The sequence below is a fragment of the Pseudoliparis swirei genome, chromosome 4 (genome assembly GCF_029220125.1).
Source record: "Pseudoliparis swirei isolate HS2019 ecotype Mariana Trench chromosome 4, NWPU_hadal_v1, whole genome shotgun sequence".
Lineage (NCBI taxonomy): Eukaryota > Metazoa > Chordata > Actinopteri > Perciformes > Liparidae > Pseudoliparis > Pseudoliparis swirei.
The window spans coordinates 12166572-12180643 of NC_079391.1; the positions used below are offsets into that span (position 1 = coordinate 12166572).

Genomic DNA, 14072 nt, shown 5'->3' on the forward strand with positions numbered 1-14072 from the left:
AGTGACACATCATGGCAGTACAACAACTTGATTCATGCTGATCTTCAAGTGGCACGCATGCCACGAGGTAATACAAGGTGTTAAACGATTATTTTTTTCTTTCTTCTTTAACCCTTGTGTTGCCTTAGGGTCATTTTGACCCGAATCAATATTACACCCTCCCCCCGCCTTTGGGTCATTTTGATCCGATTCAATGTTTCACCCTCCTGTTACCTTTATATTTACTAACATATTTTACCCTTTGGGTTCAATTTGACGCCAGCAATTAAAACCTCCAGAAAATTATTAGAATTAATATTGTTTTCCAAGTTTAAGTGTGAGGCACTTTATGTTTGTTTGTTGACTACCGAAAGAACACCGACATTAAACATTGAATGGGGTCAAATTAATCCTAAGGCGGGGGGAGGGTGTAATATTGGTTCGGGTCAAAATGACCCTAAGGCAACACAAGGGTTAAAAGTATTATTTTATGGTTCAAGGTGTAGTCTGAATCGATGAGTTTTCCTGATGCGAGTGGGGTGTTTGTTCCATAATGAAATAACAGCCGGGACTCAGTCGAGCAGTAGCCTGGCCCCCTTCTACATACAGCAACATTAATGAACTGAAGCCTAGTTATAGACTGAGTTTACTTGTGTTGTTTGATTGTAACTTCAGCTTTTGTAAAGACCTACAATTCAACTGTAATAACACTTCTATTATACGATAGCCAGGTGGGCAATCAATGTGGTTCAAAAGGCCTAAACTAGTTTAAATGTGTAAGTCACAACCTCAAATCCAACATAAACAATAGGGTTTCTCAACCGATGTAACTCAAATGATTAATTTGAAACAGATAGACCTCAAAACTCATATCAAACAATTACAACTAATGTTAGCTACATTTTCTGTAATTTACAGTAAGTGTAAAAACTAAAGTGCGTGGTAAAAAAAAGTAATATTCCCTGTATATTGCATATTCATGGACGATTGCAATCATTGATAAATAAAATAAAATCGAAATCCCAAGCTTTCTAATTATTTATGTGACACAGTCGGTGAGAGGAGGGAACATTTGGCAACAACCAAACATGTTACCGTAAAACCATGATTCTATGGATGACTAGAATGGACCAGGGATGACTTCTTTTAAATAGTTGTCTGCAAAATGTTCACAGAAGCCTTTACAAAGGAATATATTGAATGCTGAAAGCTATTTGTGGTTTTAAAACCAAGAAGAGTCAAAGGGATAACACGTAATGGGACAAGGGACACTTGCTGCAAAACTGCCCATCAAGGACAATGATTTGCTTTAAGACTATGCATCCAAAATAAAAAGAGCTATACACAAGCAATGAAGTGAGTCAATTTCACATTGTGTGATGTCTCTTCGAAGATATGACGTATGAGCGTGTGAATTTCTGTGAAGACGACATGAAAAAGCCCACCAGCCATGGTCTCTTTAGCTGTGTCAGAGCAGGAACGCTAAATCAACTAAAATCACATATTTCTGAATCGATGAGTCTCCTCATCCCACAGCCACACATTCTTCTGCAGCAGCTGACACCAAACACATTAAATAAAAGCTCAGGGGCCTCCTATTTAAAGGATATATGTTTAATATAGATAGCAGCAAGTTTACAGAAATAGATTTGCAAGATAATTAAAAACATCCCAACAAAAGCCAAATATTAGGAAAGCTTTGCCCCCACCACGCCCCTCGGCTGATTATTTGATTGTTGTTCATATAATTAGGAACAGAATGGCAAGCTCCCCCCCCCTTTGCCATTTCCAAGACCGAATAGGCTGTTTACTAGAAGAGTGGTTCACTTATGTTGGGAGTGAAGATACTTAAGAGATACGGAAATGTTGAGTAAGTTCATGGATTTAGGAAAATAATAAAAACAGACGGTGAGCAAATCAGGGACACATGTTTTGCAGAATGTATAATAATTCAAGACAAAACAAATCTAATATGGATTGACTTTTACTGTGAGAATTAAATATTAGGAGCCACTGAACCAGTAAACACTAAGCCTGGATCCACAGAAACCCTAAAAGCAAGAAGGCAATGAAGATGACTGACAAGTAATGAGCGACCCTCGTTTCACACACACACACAAACATGACCGAGATGGTTGTTGAGAAGTACATTTGCATTTTAACTGACTAAAGTATTTAAAAAAAAGATTTGTTTCAGGCAACAATCAAAGAAAAGAAATTTTCAACAAGCAACATAAATAATAGAAAGAACATCTACTTTGGTTTCTCCTCTATGCTGAAAACAGAAGAGGCTATTTAGAAAAATATATATTCAAAAACTAACAGATCTACATTTACAGTATATTAGCTGCATAGCAGTTTCAGGGGAAATGTGTCTGCATCTACGTTGTATAACATAAATGCAATGGATACTTCAGTACAAACAAGTTAGATGCATAACGGAAATTGTACTACACATTCATATCAACCAGAAAAACTGTTATCTGGTCACTGTTGAGCATTTAAAGTACATTTAAAGTCTTATGGCTTAAAACATTCTTGTTAATTATCATTGGCAGAACCAGCAAGGAGTTAAACAGGCAAAACATCTGGTTGCTACGACATCACCTCCTCAAGGCATATGTACGATATCTACTTGTGTCTAAAGGGACATTTTCTCTGATGGCGGATCAAATTAAATGAACGGGTAATGTTAAAAAACAAACACTTGTTCAATTGCAAGAAACAGAGAGTTAGTTTGTACCATCTTCAGGAAATATGAGACATTTTATCAACAATCCCACTGTTTTCAGAGTGAGTAGTGACTGTATAAAGAGTCACTCTTTAATATATGTCTGATCTCCAGTTACTTTGTAAATACACAAATGAGGAAACTGTAATTTCAAAAAGTAATTACCTCCACACTATGTGTATAAAAGAATATTCTTAGTGAGACATCTACAGACAGGCTGCCCAATCACATTCAGTTCTATATTCATAGTAAAAATACTGAAATTTGTCGGTACTATTTCGAGGGATTAAAACCTGTTAAAGAGGGTCAAGAGGGACTACAAGGCCCTGGTCCAATCACAAGCCTTCAACATTCACCTGATGAGTACAATTAGGTGTGTATGATGACAAAATCCCCCCGAAAGATAACTGTGGACAGGAATGTACATGTTATTCATATTCTACAATCTCTTTTAAAGACATCTCTGCCATCTTCCCAAGGTGCCAGTGATCAGCTGTTGTGGGGGGCCAAGTGACTTTGCTGTTATCGATACAGAAAATATCTGAACACAACTGATTAAGGAAAACAATTCAGATAATAAACAACACACAAATAAATTAGATATGCTTCTCCGAAGAGAGGGACTGGTACTACATAGATTAAAATAAGAAATAAAAAGGATCTAAACTTTGTAAAACAATCAAAAAGAAATAAAATCATAAATACTCAACACTGGAAGATCTTAGCTCTTCTATTTCACAAATTGAGGAAAGCCGATCACAGATGGCTCTTTTCTCCAACATCGGGTTTCCTTCAGGAGTAGGGTCCCTTTAAAAACCACTCACTACCATTCAAACTCACATTAGTCAAATTTACATAATCTCCATCATAAAACAGCGGTTTCTCACTTTAAAGTGTATAAAATGTAACGTGTGTATGTGTTTTCTACCAATCTCTACGTAGAAAACAAGGCAACGGCTGAGGCGTAAAACTGAGCAAATTCTGTCATCATCAGAGACCAGCCCCTCGCTCACGCACACATTTACAGTGAAACACAAACATGTGTTTGTTATTTTACCAAAACAACACAACAAACAAACGCTAAGAAGTGTGGCAGCAGGACATCGTGCCTAATAAGGAAAGCATCTATGTCTATGTTTAAAATAAAAGCTCACCAGCCATAAAACTGGCCTGTCATCAGGATTTATGCAAAGCAAGATTCCAGTCAAACTTTGGTCCTGAGGCCATTGGCCGACTCGACGACTGCATTTACAAGAAACAAGTCAAACGGGCTCTGTTCCTGCATGTTAACACCGTAACCACATCACATTCATAAAACTGGTAAAAAAAAAGGCTCTTTTTCTCGCTGGTTTAAGAATACTATTCCAGTTCATGCGTGCCTGACGCAGAATGATGCCAATAAAATGATACGAAAGTACATAATATTAATAATGATATACAATATTACATTCTACTCTCTCTACCATAGATGTGTTTGAGTTATATGTCAACAGAGATGAGATTATTTGAATAATAATAAATTGTCTCGATATGCATTTTTTACTGGTTTTGATGAATAAATAATGTATATGTTTTGGGAATGAATAGTTAAAAGTTGTAACAGCATGTTTCAAAATGTAACTTCTTCATTGTAAACTACGAGGAAGAGGCAGCTGACAACAACGCCCACACCACCACTGTGGGACTGTACCGTACCCTCGCTGAGTAACGCGGTCACAAAGAACTGAACGTACATGTCAAAAGAAAAGTCTCAGCCAATATTTGGTTATTTTTGTTTCTATTTCTGTGTCATATTTCTACCACCACATGTTCTTAAAAGATCCCTCTCTTTGTAATGTATTAAAAGGAGAATATGCTCTAAAAAGCAGCAAACTGAAACACAGTTTGGTTTCAATGAATAGACTAAATGTTAGCCTGAAAACGCTCATCTCCATCACAAAGTGCTATAGAGATGGTAAAGTATGTCATACTGAAAGATGTTTCACAGCTGGAGGTGACCTTCACTGCAGAGCCACACTGACAGCTGAACTTCAAATATTATTTCCAGTTATCACAGCACCAAACCGGCAGAGACAAGACTAGATCTAATGCATCTTCTTATAGACAGCAACACAATGCTACTTTAGTCACACACCTGCTGAACACAGCTTCTTTCTACATGATTAATGAAAACCAATGTCACTTTGCGTGACTGGATGTATTCATATTATCAAGTGCAAGCCAGCTGCTACAACATTTAAACAATCAGCACCGACACATAAGAGGACTACACATCCGATAAGTGTAGAACACTCTTCCACTTTCTCCTACCTCTCAATTCTCTGTCTCACCTCAAATCTTCTTTCAACAAACTTTCTGCACTGCCGGGTGAAAATAATTTCAACCCACGTCGACTACTTTCTACATCATCGATGTATTCAACCACACATGCCACAATCTGTCTAAACCCCGCTGCTACACCGCACACTCCCCCGTCTGTGCAACAACAATACAAAACAATTATCAAAAGGGAACTCCATTCATGGAAACCACAAGACACTCTGGAGACTTTAGAAAACAGCACAAGACCCAGAAGACGCTGCAGATGACATCACCGACAATCTATCTACAGATACACACTAAACTTTACAAGTTAGATGAATAAAACGACCACTAAGTTACTGACCGTCTGGAGGAAAAGTTGAAGAAAAAAAAGCACCAAATTGTGTTTTTCTCCAAGTAATGACAATGTGTCTGTTCTCGCCTGGAGTCCATCTAATACTGCACAAAGCAGCATCGCCACTGCTCTCACTGATATATCTTCAGTCCTGAAGTAAATCGGATAATGTGTGATGAAAAAAAATAAAATACTACAAGTTCAGATTTAGGTCTCAAATTTCATGATGCAGGGGTAATTCATAACTATTTTACTGCATTTAGTTGTGTTTTGTCGATTTCTTTAACATTTTATAATTTGTCTACATCTAAAAATTAAATGAGGAAGTTAGTATGAGCGGGTTAAGTTGCTGCCGGACTCCTGCAGGCTGACCAGCAGGTCATCCATCTTCTCCATGTTCTGAGAGACATTCATGCTGTTCTGCACGGGCCCAGACTGAGACAGGGACTGGTTGAGCAGAGACTGGATGTGCGCGTCACTCTCTCTTTGGTTCTGACCCGACTGGCTGATGGCTATGATCTGATCCGACAGCGTGGTTCCAGGAGTATTCATCAGCTGGTCACATTCTGCAGGGAAGGAACACAATGATTTTACTAACCTCACACATTACGGTGGAGGTTTGTACAGCATGTTTAAAGTCTCTTTACTCTTTTAAAACACACACACACACACACACACACACACACACATACACACACACACACACACACACACACACACACACACACACACACACACACACACACACACACACACACACACACACACACACACACACACACACACACACATACACATACTTTCATGTTCAATTGTAGTTTAGGTGGTAAAAATATGATGACATTTGTTTGAAGTTTATTGAAATGCAATCAGATTCTTTCAAAATGTAGTATGTCTTAAGTACAAATACTTTAATAAATTAATTGCATTATCAACATATAAAAATGCCCTTTCTATTTTATTCATTTTGTTTGCATGGTTATCAATGTTGACAACTGATAGTGTTATGGTTGTTTTTAACAATTTAGCAAATTTATATTTAAGTGAACAATAAAGAAGGGAAAACACTAACACAAATTACACATACGATACATTACTATACACACACATACACATATCTCCAACTTTTTTTCAGGTTGCACATAGATTTCCCATTTGGTTTCCCGTTTACTTTTTTCACCATTTGACAACTCGACTATCTTGTATATGAGTGCTAGGACCTTGTCAAACAATGTCACTTTGATGGAATTAACAAAAACGTTGGCCATTAGACAATTTAGAGGTGATTTATAGAACATTTTTATCTGCACTTGTTGACAGTCATTTATACTACAGGATGTGTTATCAATTTCTTACCGTTCTGAATGCCGAAAAGGAAGAGGCCAGGTTGTTGAGGCTGGCTGGGCTGATTGATGCTCCCACTGTCAGCAGTCTGAAACGGATTCCCTGGCTGTTGAACAGGGGAGGAGGTGGTCGTTTGGATGTTGGCCACGCCGTTCTGTGAGGCAAACATGGCTGACTGTGCGAGCTCCTGAGTAGCCAGTGCCCCCTGCAGAGAGGCCATGTTAGACTGAGGCATAAAGAGACCCACAGGCTGCTCCTGCTGGTTGTTTGAGCTGCTGCCCAGCTGCATCGGCTGTTGCTCCTGAAATATGACTTGCTGTCGTGGATCGTTGGGGTTCCCTAAGGCCATGGGCTCAGAGCGATCCTGCAGGTTTACTGTCACCATGCTGGCTTGGGAAAAGAGCAGAGAGGGGTTTGGAGGCTCTTGGGAAACTAAACTGCTGCTGGTCAGCGGTGGCATCTGACCCTGGCTGCTGAACAGGAGGCTGGAGCCCTGATCCGGAGTAGACAGGGGGTTGTTGCAGAACAGTAGGCCGGACTGCGTTTGCTGCTGCTGGACTGGAGGAAGTGTGTTTGCAGACAGATGTGGGGAGATGTTCTGAAACAGGGAAGACTGCTGGGCTGGCTGCGTGTGGGGCTGAGGCTGAGAGGGCTGCTGCTGCTCCATGGGGCTTCTCTGTTGGATGGGAGCGAGCTGGGTTTGAGCTTGAAATAATGATTGTGGTTTAGGGGCAGGCGTTTGTAAAGCACTGAGGAAGGCCAGCTGCTGCTGCTGCTGTTGTTGTTGTTGTTGAGCACTACTAGTTGCAAGCTGAGAGGACAGGGATGTCGGAGGGAGGAAAAGTCCAGGGGTTGAAGGCTGTTGGTCCGGAGACTGTAGTACTGTCATGGTGTTTTGGAAGAGAGCGGCCTGGACCTGCTCCTGAGACGCTTTCTGGAACAGCGTTCCCTGTGGATCTTGTGCTTCAGCCAAAGAACTGGGATTGTGGAACATGGGTGGTGATGGGTGTGATGGTGTCTGCTGGAGGAAGTTGGTCTGAATTGAGAGCAGGTCATTCGCCTGCTGAAAGAGAGCTGCTTGTTGTTGCTGCTGCTGCTGCTGCTGGAAAAGAGTCCCCTGGTTTGGCACCAGTGGCCCCTGTGCTGAGCCCTGCTGCTCTGCATTCTTGGCCTGAGGGGCATCCTGAAACATGCCACACTGCATTTGAATCTGTGACTGAAAAAGCTGCTGCTGTAAATTCTCCAAAACCTGCTGCTGTTGAAGCTGCTGTTGCTGTTGTTGTTGTTGCTGAATTTGCTGTTTTTGGATGTGTTGTTGGTGCTGTATGTGTTGCTGCTGCTGTTTGGCCATCGAGTTGTCCGTCTGAAGTGGTAAGCTGCAGTACCCTTTGGCTTTAAGCTGCCTCACTGCCTCCTCCAATTGGGCTACTTCGTCTGGGGGGAAAAGAGGCAGTTGTTGCTGTTGAGGTGCGGGTTCTCCACACAGCCTCCCCACGGCTCCAGAGCCGCTGCCGGACCTCTCCTGCCCGAGGCCCTCTCTGGGCTCCAGGAGGAACTGCTGTGATCCCTGCTGGAGCACTGACTCGGCAGGCACAGAAAAGGAGCTGGTGGCTGCAATGTCCTGCTTCTGAATAGTGCCTAAGGGCTCTGTGTTGGGGAAAACAGGAGCCTGGCCCTTGTCAGCTTCGCCCACAGGCGGAGACAGGTTGTTGGAGAATGATCTGTTTTTATTAAGATGGCCTGCAGTCATGTCTGGGTTCTGCTGGACTGTACACAAGTCACCAGTCTGCGGAAAACACAACATTAAAGATAAAAGATCTGCTTTATTTTGCCTTTAGATTTTGTTGTCAGTTTTATTGTGTTATCTTTATTGTAAAAACTGTCCACATATAACACGTCTCTTAAAGATTAGATAATTAAGTATGAACACTTTTATTTTTCTGAATGTTTATGTGATTTGAATATAAAAAGGTTATTACTGAGGCCTTTAAATAGATTACAGATCAATATATCACCTTAAATACACCAGAAGATTGGCGGTTGCTGGTGACCTCCATCGGAGTTACATCTTCTCTCTTCACTAACGGCGATATCGAAGGCATCAAGGCACCATCTAGAACTGTAGGAGCGACACCAAGGAACACGTCTTATTCTTAAAATGTGTGGTTTTGCTTTAAGTTAAACTATTTAAAGAAGTGGGAGTCAACTGTGAGCTGCAGTAGAAATGAGCATCATTAGAAATGAACAGATTTCAAATGGGAAGCAACACTCATGGTTACAAAACATAGTTAATAAAATGGAAAATAACCTTTAATTTGTTCATCAAATGGACAAATCTTCACCGGAGAGGACGCCTCTTTCTTCACGGGAACATCATCTTTTGCTAAAAGGGCAAACATCAAAGGATTGTTATCTCTATGAGCTCACACAATTAGAAAATCAATGTAAACCTACAACACAATTACAGCTTGATTTTCTTTGTATTAAGGGCACACTAAGGACCTTACATATACGAAATGTGATAATGAAAGAGAGTACTGAATGTGGATGAGCAACTGATTTCTGAGTTGAGACATGGGCTGTTTATTGTGCTCCTATATTTCAACTGATTGCTAATTATTTCTCAGATCCTTCTTAACTGTCGGTGGTGAGCCAGCGGTAGTGCCAGCCAGTAATCATAAAAAGTACTTTGTATATAATCACCACGTCATCAAAAATGTGCAAGTGTTCGAACCAGCTTGTCCCATTAGTTGATTGTAAAGAGACCGATGAAGAGAAACTTTGTGTGATTTAGTAAATGAACTGAAACAGGACTATACCTGAATGTGGAGTGTAGGTAAAGGGCTGAACATCATGGGATCTCCCAGCGTTCGTTATCACATAGATTCCCACACACACTGAAGAGGTGATGGCTTGGTTCTGGTACGCAGGAACCTTTACGATCACGTGATTCTAGAGCGGGGATCATCCAAAGAAAGTCAGGGGAAAGAATGAATAACACAGTAGGTCCAACAGCATTCCTCTCCTCTGAGTCAAAGGGTGAGTTGATTAGTACTTAGTGTAAAAATATTAATCACATTGTCTGTATCTTTTGCCCGATGGACACATCCTGAGCACGGGGTGATGTGATACACATTACTGTGACTAATGGAGGTTGTAATATAACATGTGGACTGGATTGGAGGTAGTTTTGATCTATACAGAGATGACTGCATTCATTATGATGATTTGTCTTATACATTTACAGGGAAATATATCAGGTCTGAGCATAAAACATGCTCATTTATTTTTACACTTTTGGTTCTTGAAAATATTTATCATTATAATGCTCCTGATGTTATTCATAACTCAAGGACATTTCCACTTCATATCTAAAAGGGGTAATCTCTAAATCACTTTGTTTGATATAATTAAATACCACCTATAAACAGCTGGTGGCAGTAATGTTTTGAAAAATGTAGCATTGCCAGATAAAAGAGCAAAAGATAACGAGCAAACTTCAACAGTGCTGGTTTAAAAAGAAGCACTTTCAAATGTAATGATAGTTAGAAATGAGGCAATGCATTCAATATATTTGTTAGGCTTTGCAAAAACACATGTGTATCAGTCAGAAGTCATGAATGAACACAACTCCACAGTGTACCCCAAAGACAACACAAAATGACATCCAAAAAAAGACTTTTTTGATTAGCTGCAGATGCATCAAATCATCTACTTCTGACCATTTTGTTGACAAGGGCAAAGGTTTAAACTGGACTGTTGAGACTCACTCAGTACAGCTTTTGAGACTGAGGGTAATTAGGTCAGAACACAATGAGACTAACACTTATGACCCAGCAGTCATTTAATATGATTACATCTCAAGCCCCATACAAATCTGAAAAGGCTGCTTCTTTCTACTCAGCTGATTAGTAATTGGCATTGAAGGGATAGTTCAGAATTTTCAAGTGCGGTATGAGGAACTCATCTGTAGTCAGTCAGCATTACATACAGTAGATGGCGGGAGACGCGCTCCCAGTTTAGAGGAACAGACGGGAGTACCAGCTCGGAAACTATAACCAATGAACTGCTGTGGACGGAGGCAGCAGCTAATTCTATTTAAGCCAAGAAAATCTAAAATATCTATATCGGTTTAAGTGTATGCTGTATTTAAGATGTTTTCAATGCTTCATCTTGCTGTGAAACATAACTTTCCAGCGAGGAACTCAAGGTGTTATCGACACTCTTCTCTAAGCCACAAGACTTCTTTGACACAAATAATTTTATCTTGCAGAAGACGGTAGTACCTGGTCTACCGCTGCCTCAATCGGTGAGTTAGTTTGTGTTACTGTGTGACACCTTTAAAACACCAAAATCACATGATAAAACAAAAAAACGACAGACAAAGTGGTAGTTTTGGAACTTCAGTGTTCTGAGAGGTAATACTAATGCCTTCTTTTGAAGGAGTCTTGTGGCTTTGAAGAAGGTGTGGATAACGGCCTCAGTTCCTCATTGGAAAAGGCAGCAAGATAAAGCAGAAAAAACATCTTAAATATAGCGTATACTTATACTGATATTGATCTGTTTGGGTGGGACTTTTATTGGACGGTATTTTGCAGCTACCCACGTCCACAGCAGAAGCTTTGCTTATGTACAGGTACTCCTGTCTGTTTCTCCAAACTAGGGACATTCTGACAGCCATCTACAGTAGATAATACATCGACTGTGGATAAGTACAACCCCACTTTAAATAATCCTACCATCTCTTTAATCAGTCAGTACTAAAAATACCACAAGAGCATTCACATTTTACCTGGTGAAACAAATCCATGTCAATTTCAGCCTCTGCCTTCCACGATTTATCATCTGGAATAGACAGAAAAGATACGGCATGTTTCATGGAGAACAATTATAATGCATGGACCTAAAATATTCAGAGAAAATCATATTCTTAAAAATAATATTTTTTTACCAGTGACATTCTCCTGAAATATGACTTTGGTGTCTTTCAGAAAGTTTTTGCCGATGATGAAGACCTCTTCTCCACCTCTCACTGAACAACCGTGTAGTGACTTCTTCAGGATTTCAGGCACTCCTGCAGGTTGAGCTGAAAAGTAAAGTAATTGATTTGAATGCTAAATGGTTAAACTACAGAAAGTTTGTGCTGGAAATGGTATTTACAAAATCAGACTATAATTTCACAACAAAGGGTTAAACAGCCTCCTGCAGCACAATCCATTGTCGCAACGCTCCCATTTGTAGTATGCATTAATAATACGTTTCCCGACAGCTTGCAATCTAATAAGAAAACATTTGAAGACATTTTAATTCCTTCTAAGGCAAATAAATAAAATACTTTGAACGATTTTTTCAAGTGATCCATGTTTGCTGACCAAAGACGTGACGTTTTTAGAATTAGAAATACTGGATATTTCTTATTAGCCTCTAAAATTGCAACAACAAGCCCCCGTTTCCTCTCACATATTTTGCTAATCTTTTTCACTTCGCACACAAGTGCAGATGCCAAGGGGGATTACTATTTATTGGTGTTTGTGGAAAGATATTTCCCAGGATTGCATGCTAACTATGTAAACAATAGAGGCTGATTGGGCCGAGTTGCGAAGTTTTCGCAAGTTAGAGGCGAAATGTAATAACGCCCAAAACGCTGCCTGGCGGAATTCCGCATCTATCACAACCACACGCGTCTACGTTGACTTTGCATGGGATCAACGCTTTTGGTGTGAACGCAGCATTAAACGTGTTTCCTGTTTACGACAGCAAGCACACTCGTCATGCTTTACACATTATCAAATAACACTTGAACCCGAGGGGATCCTTCCACACTGTCACCAAGTGTGGACAAAAAAAGACAACATTGTCCTGCCCACAGGCTTGATTGCAGAAGCAGCGTCTCTCATGTTAGAGAGGAGCAAATAATTCAATTTAAAATGGTAATTATTAACATGTAAATCACAGATTCTGCTTCTCGTAATTCTAGGGAAACTTGGTATATTATAGTGAAATAAAATACCAGGATTTTCTGCATTTATAATAGCATTTCCACAGAGTCAAACACAAGAATACTGACTTACTGCACAAGATTGGGGAAGAGGGAATCTGTAGTGTGAGCACTGATCCATCTGGACGGGGGATGTTGACCCGAAACACCAGTCGAGCGCGTGTGCTCTTCTTCTTCGATCCTGCCACGCCGATACGAGCCTCGACATCGGCATTACGGAGCTTCAAGATCCCAACACAGTCCACCCTGCACAGAGAGAACATGTTAGCCAGGAAAACTTACACAACAACATTACAGCGTTTGCTAAACTAGCAGCTCTTTACAACACAAATACTACAATGTGTTATTCTAATAACTGATTTTTTATACCAGTAATAATGTATTTATCCATTATGCAATCTCTTTAATCAGAAGATTGTTTTAAATTATCCGTATACAACTGGGCACATACAAGGTACACTCTTTCTGTTTGGGGAATGTATTCAAGTTAAATTCATTGGAGTAGTATTGATCACAAAGACAACCCAAGTACATACGCTAGTGCCATGTTGGTGCTCAGATCAAGGGACACCTGGATAACAGTTGTGCCATCAATGTCCACTTCTTTGCAGGCGGTGGTGTTGCGGCCAGTCACCCTGCAAGCTTGATAAAAACCATGAGGCTTGACACGCCCACTGTCGTTACCCACAAACACCTGCAGGACCACTGGCTCATTCACTCCCTCCAGCTGTGGAAATAAACACAAAAGAAAGCCATATATACATTATAACACAAGTTGTTTATAGATGCTTCTCCACCCGTCCAGCAGATTATCTCAGAGTGCTGCCAAAGTGCATTTTGGCATCTTCTCATCGGGCACTTAAGCTTTATTGGTCCTGAAATCTTTGCTTGTTTATATCTTGTTGTGCAATCAAGTCGGCCTTTTGAAAGCCAACCTGTGTTTCTTATCTTCTGCTGATAACTTTTATTTCTAACTTCTGTGCTTGCTATTTGAATCTGGGAGCAAATGCCCGATGAGTAGCTAATCAAGTAGAAGTCACACCTCTCTGCACCCCGATTCATCTCCGGATGATCACCTCATGGCCGACAAAGTGACCGGATTAATGATCAAACGCTAGATTTAGATAGTATTACCTGTTCATTCGGGGGGGAATAAAACTTAATTTCGTCATTCAAAATGAGTATATTATGTCTGCAGAAAAGACTCTTTCTACATTTTGACTCAATGTGACCGGAATTCTTCCACTTCACACATATTTTACATATCTTTGCCCTACTGCACCTCAGGCTCTTAGAATAGCAAAGCTCTAGCCTCCATCAAAAATCAAATCATTAACTTAACCGTAAACATGGGCACACTATGG

At 40.2% G+C, this 14072-nt stretch overlaps 1 protein-coding gene across 2 annotated transcripts in view; it reads right to left on the reverse strand.

Annotated features, from left to right (window-relative positions):
* Positions 1–1572: 1572 nt before the first annotated feature.
* nfat5b (nuclear factor of activated T cells 5b) overlaps positions 1573–14072 on the reverse strand; it is a 36654-nt gene continuing 24154 nt past the window's right edge. For both annotated transcript variants that reach the window (XM_056412230.1, XM_056412231.1), the window contains 9 exons: positions 13245–13435; positions 12782–12954; positions 11662–11796; positions 11503–11555; positions 9530–9662; positions 9019–9093; positions 8726–8829; positions 6723–8496; positions 1573–5932 (listed from right to left, as the gene is read on the reverse strand). In XM_056412230.1, the coding sequence (XP_056268205.1) occupies positions 5694–5932; positions 6723–8496; positions 8726–8829; positions 9019–9093; positions 9530–9662; positions 11503–11555; positions 11662–11796; positions 12782–12954; positions 13245–13435 (2877 nt within the window). In that variant the 3' untranslated portion in view covers positions 1573–5693. The remainder of the gene's footprint in view (positions 5933–6722; positions 8497–8725; positions 8830–9018; positions 9094–9529; positions 9663–11502; positions 11556–11661; positions 11797–12781; positions 12955–13244; positions 13436–14072) is intronic.